The following is a 15,680-nucleotide window of genomic DNA, read 5'->3' on the forward strand; positions in this document are numbered from 1 at the left end:
GGCTCCTCTGTCCGTGAAATTTTACATACAAGAATACTGGAGTGGGTTGACATTCCTACTCCAGGGGATATTCCTAACCCAAGAACTGAACCCACATCTTAGCAGGCAGATTCTTTACCACTGTGTCACCTGAGAAGCCCTCACTTCTTGATACCATTAAACTAATCTGTTATTTTAAAAGGACCTCCCATGGAGAATTCCCCAGGAGTTCAATAGTTAGAACTCCATGCTTTCACTGCTGACAGTATAGACTTAATCCCTGGTCAAGGGACCTAAGATCCTGCAAACCACAAGGCCAAATAAATAGATCAATTAAAAAAAAAAAAAAGCCTCCCCATGGTCTTTTAGAACAAAGGGATGAAATTTTCAAATGAAAGACATTTAAAGAGATAACAGTGACATGCTCAACAAACACATATCAATAACTAAGAATTGTTTTTTCAGTTGAGGATGAGAGTTGGTAGATTTGAGTGATTCCAAGAGCAAGAAGTGACATCAATTTTTTTCCAGGGCATAAACTAGGAATATTGAAAGTCTCTTAGAGAAGCCAGTATTCTACCCATTGATAAGTAAATAAACTATTTATGGGATAAACTCTGGTAGGGCTTATGCCAAATATGGGGTCTGAAAGTTTCTGGATTCTCAGGAAAGGAATACAGAATGACTGGAAATAGCAACATATTCAAAGAATCTTGGGATCAAAAGGAACAGTCTGTATATTAGATTGATTTACTGACTAAAGATCATGTCTATTACAGTGAGTATAATTAGAAGGGTCTCAAAATATGCACAAAGTATAAATAAATGCAGTCAACTACTCTCAACAAACCAGCAGACTGCTCAAGCTTTATCAAAGTGGGAAATTTCTGAGTGTGATCGGCGTAATGGGCTAGATAACAAAACTGAGTACTTAAATGGGCAACAAAGGCATGTCTGAACATCTCAGTTCATTGTGTAGATTTCAGTTCTGCTGCTGCTGTGCCAATTAATCGTATCACATTCAGATGTGCACCCTAGTGTACAGTGACATTTGGCATTTTTCTGATTTTTTTTTACTATTGGTTAAACAACATGTATGTTAGCATTGATGTGATACAATACTTATTTAAAACTTAAGTTTCATTAAAGGACAGAATGATAAGACATAGTTTTGTTTCCCCCTCTCCAGGGATGTTCTTTGTGGAAAGTTAGCTTGTGTTTGGCCACAAAATAGTACTTATAGAAGTGATGTTCGATCTGCAGTTTATTCATATTCTCAAGGACTTCTGTGCATAACTACTGCGTCATCAGTGAGATCAGGTGGAGGAGATTATACCTATGTGGCTGATGGCACCGTGTGTGGTGCACAGATGGTAACAAGCATGTTCACTTGTATTTACCTGTGTTAAATTATGTAATTATCAGATACTATATTCCACGATGACTATCCCAATCACACAGAAAGCATTTGAACCTGGCGCTGCCATTTAGTTCCCATGTGATATTGAAAAGATCATTAAACCAAGCCCCGGTTATCAAATCACACTGACTTTTTGGATTAATCTGTCATCAGTCCTCATGGGAGAAGATGCATTTTTAAGCACAAGAGTCTACTGACAGTTGATTCTTTTTAGATCTTTGAATTCTGATGGCTTTAAATCATAAAATTCTAATTTTGTGTTTTTAATTTTTCGTACTTCAGAAAAATCATAATTGAGCATTCATATTTTATCTGTATTGTCAAAATATAAGTGTGAGAAATTTAGAGGACCCAAAGCAGAAGTCTGCACTGGGAGAGCACAGCTATAGCGATGTACGAGCTCCTGTTGAGATGTACATGTAGTACTATTTATGTAGCTAAAAAATAAAGGGAGAAGAAAAGTGATTCAGAAGCTCAGAGAGTCAGTCTGAAATATGAGTGCACACATTCCAGAAAATATAAGGCAGCAGTTGTAAATCAGTGTTTTATGTAAATGGCATTTAGTCCTTATGTATTAAAAATAAAACAAAAGCTTAAGACGGTTAATCAAACAGCCAGTTTTTCTGTCTGCGTTGAGCAGTCCTATCCCCTTGGGAACTTGCCTCTTATGGTCAGCATCTTTAACATGGCTCCAATGCTCCCACTTCCTGATATTCACACCCCATGTAATCCTCTTCGTCTGTGTGTGCACTGGATATACTGACTGGCTTCTAAGAAAGAGAAGATGGTGAAAGTTATGGAATGTCATTTATAAGATTAGTTTTAAAAAAGACAGTGACTTCTGTTTGGCACGCACACTTGCTTTCTCTCACCTTCTCAGCTTGCTTGCTTTGCTAAAGCAATTTACATGGTGGAGAAACTCATATAGAAAAGCTTTTCATGGCATCGATTTGTCAATTTTTCCTTTCATAGAACATGTGTTTTGTGTCAAGTCTAATAAGCCTAGTTATAAGTTATAGTTATAGTTGTAAACCCTGGGTCAAGAAGATAGTCTCACAGATTTTTTTATTTCTAAAAATGTGTAATATTGTGTTTTACATTTAAGTTTGTTTACATTTGGTTTATTTTCAGTTAATTTACTTTCACGTGAGGTTTAGGTTGAGGTTCTTTTTTTTTTTTACTTTTGTCAAAAATGAATTGAGTGTATATTTGTGAGTCTGTTTTTGGATGGTCTAGATTGTTATATTAATCTGCAGGTCTATATATCTACAAATATCATGTCCTCTTGATTACTTTAGCAGTTTCAGTTCAGTTCACTTCAGCGGCTCAGTCGTGTCCGACTCTTTGCGACCCCATGAACTGCAGCACGCCTGGCCTCCCTGTACATCACCAACTTCCAAAGTTCACTCAAACTCACGTCCATTGAGTCAGTGATGCCATCGAGCCATCTCATCCTCTGTCGTCCGCTTCTCCTGCCCCGAATCTCCCCCAGCATCAGAGTCTTTCCCAATGAGTCAACTCTTCGCATGAGGTGGCCAAAGTACTGGAGTTTCAGCTTTAGCATCATTCCTTCCAAAGAACACCCAGGACTGATCTCCTTTAGAATGGACTGGTTGGATCTCCTTGCAGTCCAAGGGACTCTCAAGAGTCTTCTCCAAAACCACAGTTCAAAGCATCAATTCTTTGCTGCTCAGCTTTCTTTACAGTCCAACTCTCACATCCATACATGACTACTGGAAAAACCATAGCCTTGACTAGACGGGCCTTTGCTGGCAAAGTAATGTCTCTGTTTTCAATACGCTGTCTAAGTTGGTCATAACTTTCCTTCCAAGGAGTAAGCATCTTTTAATTTCATGTCTGCAATCACCATCTGCAGTGATTTTGGAGCCCCCCAAAATAATGTCTGACACTGTTTCCACTGTTTCCCCATCTATTTCCCATGAAGTGATGGGACCAGATGCCGTGATCTTCATTTTCTGAATGTTGAGCTTTAAGCCAACTTTTTCACTCTTCTCTTTCACTTTCATCACGAGACTTTTTAGTTCCTCTTCACTTTCTGCCGTAAGGGTGGTGTCATCTGCATATCTGAGGTGATTGATATTTCTCCTGGCAATCTTGATTCCAACTTGTGTTTCTTCCAGCCCAGGGTTTCTCACCATGTAGTCTGCATATAAGTTAAATAAGCAGGGGGACAATATACAGCCTTGACGTACTCCTTTCCTATTTGGAACCAGTCTGTTGTTCCATGTCCAGTTCTAACTGTTGCTTCCTGACCTACATATAGGTTTCTCAAGAGGCAGGTCAGATGACCTGGTATTCCCATCTCTTTCAGAATCTTCCAGTTTTTTGTAATCCACACAGTCAAAGGCTTTGGCATAGTCAATAAAGCAGAAATAGATGTTTTTCTGGAACTCTCTTGCTTTTTCCATGATCCCACAGATGTTGGCAATTTGATCTCTGGTTCTTCTGCCTTTTCTAAAACCAGCTTGAACATCTAGAAGTTCACAGTTCATGTATTGCTGAAGCCTGGCTTGGAGAATTTACTTTGCTAGCGTGTGAGATGAGTGCGACTGTGCGGTAGTTTGAGCATTCTTTGGCATTGCCTTTCTTTGGGATTGGAATGAAAACAGACCTTTTCCAGTCCTGTGGCTACTGCTGAGTTTTCCAAATTTGCTGACATATTGAGTGCAGCACTTTCACAGAATCATCTTTCAGGATTTGAAATAGCTCAACTGGAATTCCATCACCTCCACTAGCTTTGTTCATAATGATGCTTTCTAAGGCCCACTTGACTTAGTAAGCTTTAATAATAAGCAGAGTGATTCTTCTCATTTTACTTTTCTTTCAAAATATAGTTTTGGTTATTCTAGGCCCTGAACTTTTCAATATAAACTGTAAAATAAACTTATGCCATGCCATGCTAAGTTGCTTCAGTCTTGTCTGACTCTTGCAACCCTGTGGACTGTAGTCTGCCAGGTTTCTCCATCCATGGGATTCTCCAGGCAAGAATTCTGGAGTGGGTTGCCATGCCCTCCTCCAGGGGATCTTCCTGACTCAGGGTTTGAACCTGGGTCTATGTCTCTTGCATTGACAGGCAGGTTCTTTTCTGCTAGCACTGCTTAAAGTGGGTGGCAAAAGAATGCTGGAGTGGGTGGCATATCCCTTCTCCAGCAGACCTTCCCCATTCAAGAATCCAACCAAGGTCTCCTGCCTTGCAGGCGGGTTCTTTGCCAACTGAGCTATCAGAGACGCCCTATTAGTTGTTCAGTCATGTCTAACTCTTTGTGATGCCATGGACTGTAGCCAGCCAGGCTCCTCTGTCCATGGATTTCTCCAGGCAAGAATACTGGAGTGAGTTGCCCTATCCTCCTTTAGGGGAATCTTCCCGAACCAGGGATCGAACCCATGTCTCCTATGGCTTCCTCATTGTAGGTGGATTCTTTACCTCTGAGCCACTGGGGAAGCTCAAATGAACTTTTATGAGACAACATAAAACTTTTCAGAAATTTAATAAGAATTATGTTAAAACTGTAGTTTAATTTGGGAAGAGTGAATATCTTTATTATGTTGAATTTTTCAATGCATGAAAATGGTAAGTCGCCTCAATTATTTAAGTAGTCATTGATTTCTTTCATCAGCATTTTATAATTTTTAAGGTATAGATGTTGTGTATCTTCTATTCGACTGCATGTCAACATTTTATTCACTTTGGAGTAAGTATAACTGACATTGTGTTTTTAATTTCATCTTTCACATGTTTATATAAATGTAATTTTCAATATGTTCAATGTGCACCCAAAACCTTGCTGAATTATTTTGTTATTTCTAGAACATTTTTGTAGAATCCTTAGAATTTTGTATGTAGACAATCACTTCATTTTCAAATAAAGACAGGTTTTTTTGTGTATTTTGTTTTTTGTTTGTTTGTTTTTTCTGCTGCTGCTGCTAAGTTGCTTCAGTCGTGTCTGACTGTGCGACCCCGTAGATAACCTCCCACCAGGCTCCCCCGTCCCTGGGATTCTCCAGGCAAGAACACTGGAGTGGGTTGCCATTTCCTTCTCCAATGCATGAATGTGAAAAGTGAAAGTGAAATCTCAGTCGTGTCCAACTGTTAGCGACCTCACGGACGGCAGCCCACCAGGCTCCTCCATCCATGGGATTTTCCAGGCAAGAGTACTAGAGTGGGGTGCCATTGCCTTCTCCACATAACTTTTATTTGTTTCCTTGCTTATTCCACTGGCTAAAACTTCATGTACTATGTTTAATAAAAGTCTTGAGAATAGACACACTTGCTTTCTTCCTCATTAAGGGAAAAACATTGTCATTTACAGTCAGTTGTTTTACTAGGAGTAGGTTTGAATATGACCCTTAGCAACTTGAGTAAATTCCCTTGTATTCCTTGTTCACTCAGATTTGATTTTTTCATTACAAATAGATGTTGAATGTTGTCAAATACTTTTACTTTGTCAATTGATATAACTATGTGACATATTCTTTTATAGTTCTGTTTCATCCAGATGATCTGAAAAGCAATATTAATGGTATTTGAGAAATCTAGATTCCTAAGAAAGATTGGAACTTGTAAAGATAGGGCATTTTCCCTTATTGTAGGTTAGTTATGTAGTTTGATAAAAATGAGGAAGCATAGGTGATTAAATTCACATGGAGAATTTTGGAAAATGGATCAAGATTGCCAGAGACTTTGATCATGACTGTTATCTAGGAGACTTAAGGGTGCCAAACACCTCTGCACAAGTTTTTCTCTTAACTTTTTAAATTGGATAAAATGTACATAGCATAAAATTCACACTTTTAACCATTTTCAAGTATCTGATTCAGTGGCGTTAAGTGCATTCGCTTGACCATATATAATCTGTTTCACTAGTCAGTTTGTCTGAATTTATGCCAGAACCACGTGGTTTTCATATAGTGCTTACTTTTTTTTTTTTTTAAACTGAAGTATAGTTGCTTTACACTGCTGTGTCAGTTTCTGCTGTACAGCAAAGGGAACCACCTTATGTATACATATACCCTCTCTTTTTTGGATTTCCTTCCCATCTAGGTCATGACAGGGCACTGAGCAGAATTCCCTGTGCTATACAGTAGGTTTTCACTGGCTTTCTATTTTATGTATAGTATCCATAGTGTATTATATGTCCATCCCAATCTCCCAACTCATCCCACCCCTCCTCACCCTTGGTACTTATGCATTTGTTTTCTATGCTAGTGTCTCTATTTCTGCTTTGCAAATAAGATCATCTATACCATTTTTCTAGATTCCAGATATATGCTTTGATATATGATATTTTTTTTTTCTTTCTGATTTACTTCACTCTGCATGACGCTCTTTAGGTCCATCCATGTCTCTGCAACTGAGAATTTTGTTCATTTTTATGTCTGAATAATATCCCATTGTATGTATGTATCACATCTTCTTTATCCATTTCTCTGTTGATCAACATTTTAGTTGCTTCCATGTTCTGGCTATTGTAGAGTGCTGCTATGAACATTGTATATGTCTTTTCAAATTATGGTTTTCTCTGAATATATGTAGAAGAGTGGGATTGGTGGATCATATGCCAAATCTATTTCTAGTTTTTTAAGGAACCTCCATACTGTTCTCCATAGTTGCCGCATAAATTTACATTCTCGTCAATGTGCATTGAGGTTTCCTTTTCTCCAAAAGGTCTCCATCGTTTATTGTTTGTTGAGTTCTTGATGGTGGCCATCCTGACCTGTGTGAGGTGATATCCTGCTGTAGTTTTGATTTGCATTTCGCTGATTTTTAGTGATGTTGAACATCTTTTCATGTATTTGTTTGTCATCTATATGTCTTTGGAGAAATATCTATTTAGGTCTTATTTTTTTATTACTCTTTTTTATATTGAGCTTAATGAACTGTTTGTATATTTTGAAGATTAATTGTCAATTGCTTCATTTGCAAATATTTTCAACTATTCTGAGGGTAGACATTTTGTCACATTTATAGTTTCTTTTACTGTGCAAAGAAAGCCTTCTTCAGTGATCAATGCAAAGAAATAGAGGAAAAGAACACAATGGGAAAGACTAGAGATCTCTTCAAGAAAATTAGAGATACCAAGGGAACATTTCATGCAAAATGGGCTCAATAAAGGACAGAAATGGCATGGACCTAACAGAAGCAGAAGATATTAAGAAGAGGTGGCAAGAATACACAGAAGAACTGTACAAAAAAGATTTTCACGACCCGGATAATCATGATGGTGTGATCACTCATCTAGAGCTAGACATCTTGGAATGTGAAGTCAAGTGGGCCTTAGAAAGCATCACTATGAACAAAACTAGTGGAGGTGATGGAATTCCAGTTCAGCTATTTCAAATCCTGAAAGATGATGTTGTGAAAGTGGTGCACTCAATATGCCAGCAAATTTTGAATACTCAACAGTGGCCACAGGACTGGAAAAGGTCAGTTTTCATTCCAATCCAAAGAAAGGCAATGCCAAAGAATGCTCCAACTACCACACAATTACACTCATCTCACACGCTAGTAAAGTAATGCTCAAAATTCTCCAAGCCAGGCTTCAGCAATAAGTGAACCATGAACTTCCTGATGTTCAAGCTGGTTTTAGAAAAGGCAGAGGAACCAGAGATCAAATTGCCAACATCTGTGGGATCATGGAAAAAGCAAGAGAGTTCCAGAAAAACATCTATTTCTGCTTTATTGACTATGCCAAAGCCTTTGACTGTGTGGATCATAAAAACTGTGGAAAATTCTGAAAGAGATGGGAATACCAGACCACCTGACCTGCCTCTCGAGAAATCTGTATGCAGGTCAGGAAGCAACGGTTAGAACTGGACATGGAACAACAGACTGGTTCCAAATAGGAAAAGGAGGATGTCAAGGCTGTATATTGTCACCCTGCTTATTTAACTTATATGCAGACTACATGGTGAGAAACCCTGGGCTGGAAGAAACACAAGTTGGAATCAAGATTGCCAGGAGAAATATCAATCACCTCAGATATGCAGATGACACCACCCTTATGGCAGAAAGTGAAGAGGAGCTAAAAAGCTTCTTGATGAAAGTGAAAGAGGAGACTGAAAAAGTTGGCTTAAAGCTCAACATTCAGAAAACGAAGATCATGGCATCTGGTCCCATCACTTCATGGGAAATAGATGGGGAAACAGTGGAAACAGTGTCAGACTTTATTTTGGGGGGCTCCAAAATCACTGCAGATAGTGATTGCAGCCATGAAATTAAAAGGCGCTTACTCCTTGGAAGAAAAGTTATGACCAACCTAGATAGCATATTCAAAAGCAGAGACATTACTTTGCCGACTAAGATCCGTCTAGTCAAGGCTATGGTTTTTCCAGTAGTCATGTATGGATGTGAGAGTTGGACTGTGAAGAAAGCTGAGTGCCGAAGAATTGATGCTTTTGAACTGTGGTGTTGGAGAAGACTCTTGAGAGTTCCTTGGACTGCAAGGAGACCTAACCAGTCCATTCTGAAGGAGATCAACCCTGGGATTTCTTTGGAAGGAATGATGCTAAAGCTGAAACTCCAGTACTTTGGCCACCTCATGTGAAGAGTTGACTCACTGTGCAAAAGTTGATGTTGTTGTTGTTTTTTTTAAAATATAGAACACTTCATGTATTTCAGTGTCACTCTTGCATCAGTCAGTCAGTCAGTCAGTTCAGTCACTCAGTCGTGTCCAATTCTTTACAACCCCATGAATCACAGCACGCCAGGCCTCCCTGTCCATCACCATTTCCTGGAGTTCACCCAAACTCATGTCCATTAAGTCTGTGATGCCATCCAGCCATCTCATCCTTGGTCGTCCCCTTTTCCTCCTGCCCCCAATCCCTCCCAGCATCAGAGTCTTTTCCAGTGAGTCAACTCTTCACATGAGGTGTCCAAAGTATCAGTTTCAGCTTTAGCATCAGTCCTTCCAATGAACACCCAGGACTGATCTCCTTTAGGATGGATTGGTTGGATCGCCTTGCAGTCCAAGGGACTCTCAAGAGTCTTCTCCAACACCACAGTTCAAAAGCATCAATTCATCAAGCACTCAGCCTTCCTCACAGTCCAGCTCTCACATCCATACATGACCATTGGAAAAACCATAGCCTTGACTATGGAGCCATGTTGATCTTCTCTGTGTCATTCCAATTTTAGTATATGTGTGGCTGAAGTGAACACTACAGTAAGTTTTGAAATCAAGAAGTGTGAGTCCTCCAATTTTGTTCTTTTTAAAGACTGTTTTAGCTATATAGAATCTCTTGTGATTCCATGTGCATGTTATGATGAGTTTTTCTATTTATGAAAAAGCTATCTGTCTTGAAATTTTGACAGATTGCATTGAATTTATAGAAGCTTTGGATAGTATTGATATATTAATAATATTATATCTTCCAGCCCATATACACAGGATAAATTTTATTTTTCTGGTTTTAAATTTTTTTTTTTAGTATTTCTTTCAGTTTTCAGTGTATGCTTCTTGGTTAATTTTAATTGTCTAATAATAGTGGATGCTATTCTTTATAGAACTGTATTCTTAATTTCCTTTTTAGAATGTCCCTTGTTACAGAAATGTCTTTAGTTTTGTATGTTAATATTTTATCCTGAAATTTTACGGAATTGTTGATTAGTTCTAACAAACTTTTGTGTATGTGGAGTCTTTAGAGTTGACATATAAGATTAAATCACCTGCAAAGAGATAATTTTACTTGTTTATTTATGTGTGTACTTTTCGTATTTTCTTGCCTGATTGCTCTGGCTAACACTTCCAATATTATATCCAAGAGAAAGAGCAAAAGTAGATGGTTTACACAGCATTATTTACTCATTGGCTATATGTTAATTTTCAGGAAATAATTGGAAAATGCTAAATTTCATTCTTCTTTTCAATGATTTCATCATGTGTTACACTGATGTATTTAAAGAAGTCAAGAGAATATTTGTTACAACCTTAGCTTAAAAAATAGAGAAAAGTAAATGAAGGGAAAAAATGACTAATTTAACCCCTGATTAACCACTTCAGCATAACTAGGGTTTTGCAATGCATACATATTAGGTTAAAATATTTCTCTTGATGAACTATTATAGTTAGTATTATAGCAAGGATTTATGATGATTTACCATCCAAAATAATAATTTATATTTACTCTGAAACTAAAATAATAAATTATTTTCCAGTTTTTGAGCAGACAAATCATTAATATTAATCTAACCAATTATTCATAGCAGAACATTAACTCCCATAATGGTGATTCTCATTTCAGTTCCCAATTGTAAGTATTAAAACCAAAATTATATGGCATCACTGCATAAACTGTGTTAAGGCAAACATGCTCAGATTTTATTTTTTTAACTCTTACTATTGTTTAGATTTTTGTATTGGATTGATAGAATCTTTGTTCCAAAATCAGAGTGATGCATAATATAAAGTCTCAGCAAGTATGTCTTTTGTTCTTTTGTATACACACGATATAGTTAATTCTTTCCTTGTGTCAGATTTGTAAATAACTATGAAATATTGCTTGTTTTGTTTTAGTATTGTATAAATAAAACCTGCAAAGAAGTTCCTTTAATGGGATATAATTGTAATGCCACTATAAAATGCAGAGGAAATGGGGTAAGCTACTTTTGTTTTGGTAATTCTAAATTTTATGTTATTTTTTGAGTAATTCAAAGTGAAAAATCTATCCTGTTTAGGAGAAATGAAAATCTAAGTTCCTCTTTTATCCAGTCTTGCCTAGGAATAGCTAACTAATATAAAGAAAATCATCTGATTACCAACCAATCAAAACACTATTTAGTGAACTGTACTATATGTGTACTGAATTTATTGTAAGCACTCAAAACTTATGAATTGGTAACACATTTAAATTAAAAAAAATCATTTTCTCATGCAAATGAATGCATATTTTACTATATTGTGAACATATGTCTTCTTCATACTCTTCATAGTTAAAATTTAAAGCTATATAGTATTTTACAGAAGATATTCTTAAAGACATGTTAGAGAATTTCTGAAGTTTTTATGAAGAGGCTTCTATAAGAAAGTATCTTTATGCAAAAAACATTTTTTTTCCCAACTGTTTATCCATTTTAACCTGGCAATACAGATTTGTAGTTACTTTTGCATTGAATATTTACTTCTTAAAAATGTATAACTTGGGTCCCTTGTTTTACTACTTTCCAAAAAGAAAATCAGTGCATGATTTGGTCAACATTATAGAAATGAAATCAAATTTATCAGTACTCAGTTTTATAATATTCAAGAGAGTGCCAGAAAAACATCTATTTCTGCTTTATTGACTATGCCAAAGCCTTTGACTGTGTGGATCACAAGAAACTGTGGAAAATTCTTCAAGAGATGGCAATACCAGACCACCTGACCTGCCTCTTGAGAAATCTGTATGCAGGTCAGGAAGCAACAGTTAGAACTGGACATGGAACAACAGACTGGTTCCAAATACGAAAAGGAGTGTGTCAAGGCTGTATATTGTCACCCTGCTTATTTAACTTATATGCAGAGCACATCATGAGAAACGCTGGACTGGAAGAAACACAGGCTGGAATCTAGATTGCCGTGAGACTTATCAATAACCTCAGATATGCAAATGACACCACCATTATGGCAGAAAGTAAAGAGGAGCTAAAAAGCCTCTTGATGAAAGTGAAAGAGGAGAGTGAAAAAGTTGGCCTAAAGCTCAACATTCAGAAAATGAAGATCATGGCACCTGGTCCCATCACTTCATGGGAAACAGATGGGGAAACAGGGGACACAGTGTCAGACTTTATTTTTTGGGGCTCCAGAATGACTACAGATGGTGCCTGCAGCCATGAAATTAAAAGACGCTTACTCCTTGGAAGAAACGTTATGACCAACCTAGATAGCATATTCAAAAGTAGAGACATTACTTTGCCGACCAAGGTCCATCTATTCAAGGCTATGGTTTTTCCTGTGGTCATGTATGGATGTGAGAGTTGGACTGTGAAGAAGGCTGAGTGCCAAAGAATTGATGCTTTTGAACTGTGGTGTTGGAGAAGTCTCTTGAAAGTCCCTTGGACTGCAAGGAGATCCAACCAGTCCATTCTGAAGGAGATCAACCCTGGGATTTCTTTGGAAGGGATGATGCTAAAGCTGAAACTCCAGTACTTTGGCCACCTCATGCGAAAAGTTGACTCATTGGAAAAGACTCTGATGCTAGAAGGGATTGGGGGCAGGAGGAGAAGAGGACGACCAAGAATGAGATGGCTGGATGGCATCATAGACTCGATGGACGTGAGTCTGAGTGAACTCCGGGAGTTGGTGATGAACAGGGAGGCCTGGTGTGCTGCGATTCATGGGGTTGCAAAGAGTCAGACACGACTGAGCAACTGAATTGAACTGAATATTCAGTAATACAATTAACTTGATTGGTTTTAGAAGATATAGAATGCTGATGCTTTGTCTTGAATTTTCTATGAAACTTCTCTGTAAACAAGGTTAGCTACATTTTCATGTTTTGTTTTTTACGTTCATTATTGTTCGTTTTAATTGTTATCATTGTTGGTCTGATCTTTTGCTCTTCTTTGTTCAATTCTCTGCTTTAAGCCTTCAGCCTCAATATTTTTTGTAAAATCTCAAACCAAACTTATAGGTTGCAGTTTATTGATAGATTTTGTTTAGCTGTAATTAACATACAATATCATATTAGTTTCAAGTGTCAGTTCAGTTCAGTCACTCAGTTGTGTCCGACTCTTTGTGACCCCATGGATTGCAGCACACCAGACCTCCCTGTCACCAACTCCCGGAGTTTACTCAAACTCATGTCCATTGAGTCAGTGATGCCATCCAACCATTGTATCATCTGTCATCCCCTTCTCCTCCTGCCTTCAATTTTTCCCAGCATCAGGGTCTTTTCAAATGAGTCAGTTCTTCATATCAGGTGTCTAGAGTATTGGAGTTTCAGCCTCAGCATCAGTCCTTCCAATGCATATTCTGGACTGATTTCTTTTAGGATGGCCTGGTTGGATCTCCTTGCAGTCTAAGAAATCTCAAGAGTCTTCTCCAACACCACAGTTCAAAAGCATCAATTCTTCAGTGCTCAATTTTCTTTTTAGTCCAACTCTTTCATCCATATATGACTGCTGAAAAATGATAGCTTTGATTAGAATGACCTTTGTCATAATTTGATATTTTACACATTATGAAATTAACATTCCAGTAAGACTAGGTTTATGTATATTCTATTTTATAGTAAAAAGTTTTATTTTAAAAATACTTTGATGTTCCTAAGAGATTTGGTCTATTATGTTAATTATTTTCTAAAATTTATAAGGAATATATTTATTTAGATTTTATATTCTAGATAAATGTTGTTTCTGACATGACATTGTTCATCTATTTTAATGGGAGAGATAGGGTGCTGGAATACCACTTTAAAGTAGAGAGAAATATATCTTGTGCAGTCTGCATTTAGAGTTCTAGCATATCAACAATGCAAAAATGTTGTCTTTCCACATTAAAAAAAAAATCGCTCACTCTGTTGGCACAAAATTATTAAGTTTTAGTTCTGCTGTCCCAAAACTTTGTAAGCTCAGTTGGACTGTTCTATTTCCTTCAGTCCTGTCAAAGAGAAATGTGATGGTAGTTTAATTCCATTGTATTTGTGCTGAATGTTGTGAGATTACTTTTCTTCATTTTCTGACATTAGAAATATTACTGACAAGTGACTAAGGTATATGTTTCATTTCATTTTTTCTGCTAAGAACTCCTTGGGTTAGAAAGATCCCCTGAAGAAGGAAATGGCAACCCACTCCAGTATTTTTACATGGGAAATCACATGGACAGAGGAGCCTGGTGGGCTACAGTCATGGGGTTACAAAAAGTCAAACACGATTTAGAGACTAAACACTAGAAAGTTAAATTATATATCTAGTCTGAAATAGCAAGTCATTCTTCACCTAATAAAATTTAATAATATTTATTTGTTTATTGCTTCTGCTCTAGCTAGCCATCTTTTTTCTTTCACTACATTAGTAAAAATGTAATGATGGTAACCTCTGTTATTTATGTTAAATCAGGATAGCGGAAATTTGGGGATTAGATTTGAAATATGAAATAAATGATATTTTACTCTTAATTTCAAAATTTTACATTAAAATATTTATCACCAGTGCATTGTGTGTGTATGTGTGTGCTCAGCTGTGTCCAACTCTGCAACTCCATGGACCATAACCAGCCAGCCTCCTTGGTCTATGGGATTTTCCAAGCCAGAATTCTGGAGGGGTTGCCATTTCCTAATCCAAGGGATCTTCCCAAACCAAGGTTGAACCCACATCTTTTGTGCCTGCTGCATTGGCAGGCAGATTCTTTACCACTAAGGCCACCTGGGAAGTTGGGCTACAATAAATATCAAAAAAAATAAAAAGAAGAAGAAGAGGAAGAAGAAATATTGACGTGTAAATTAGAACAACACTTTTGGACTTCAGTATTATAAATAAAACTCATTGAAATCACTTTTGATATGTAGGGAAAAGAAATTTAATATTTCAATAATCTTTCAGTTCAGTTCAGTCACTCAGTCATGTCCGACTCTTTGTGACCCCATGAACTGCAGCACGCCAGGCCTCCCTGTCCAACACCAACTCCCGGAGTTCACTCAAACTCATGTCCATCGAGTCGGTGATGCCATCCAGCCATCTCATCCTCTGTCGTCCCCTTCTCCTCCTGCCCCCAATCCCTCCCAACATCAGGGTCTTTTCCAATGAGTCAACTCTTCACATCAGGTGGCCAAAATATTGGAGTTTCAGCTTCAACATCAGTCCTTCCAGTGAACACTCAGGACTGATCTCCTTGAGGATGGACTGGTTGGATCTCCTTGCAGTCCAAGGGGCTCTCAAGAGTCTTCTCCAACACCACAGTTCAAAAGCATCAATTCTCCAGTTTCATCCAGAGAGATGATATGGGGTGGGAGGTGGGAAGGGGGTTCATGTTTGGGAACTCATGTACACCCGTGGTGGATTCATGTCAATGTATGGCAAAACCAATACAGTATTGTAAAGTAAAATAAAGTAAAAATAAAATTTTTTTAAAAAAAGCATCAATTCTTCAGCGCTCAGCTCTCTTCACAATCCAACTCTCACATCCATATATGATCACTGGAAAAACCGTAGCCTTGACTAGATGGATCTTTGTTGGCAAAGTAATGTCTCTGCTTTTGAATATGCTATCTAGGTTGGTCATAACTTTTCTTCCAAGGAGTAAGAGTCTTTTAATTTCATGGCTGCAATCAACATCTGCAGTGATTT

At 37.5% G+C, this 15,680-nt stretch overlaps 1 protein-coding gene across 1 annotated transcript in view; it reads left to right on the top strand.

Annotated features, from left to right (window-relative positions):
• The window catches only part of LOC128068269 (disintegrin and metalloproteinase domain-containing protein 18-like), a 117,649-nt gene that overhangs the window by 81,593 nt on the left and 20,376 nt on the right, over positions 1-15,680 (top strand). Inside the window, exons 16-17 of the mRNA XM_052661393.1 lie at positions 1,169-1,352; positions 10,933-11,013. Of these exons, the coding sequence (XP_052517353.1) occupies positions 1,169-1,352; positions 10,933-11,013 (265 nt within the window). The remainder of the gene's footprint in view (positions 1-1,168; positions 1,353-10,932; positions 11,014-15,680) is intronic.

This window comes from Budorcas taxicolor, chromosome 24 (assembly GCF_023091745.1).
Source record: "Budorcas taxicolor isolate Tak-1 chromosome 24, Takin1.1, whole genome shotgun sequence".
Classification (NCBI taxonomy): domain Eukaryota; kingdom Metazoa; phylum Chordata; class Mammalia; order Artiodactyla; family Bovidae; genus Budorcas; species Budorcas taxicolor.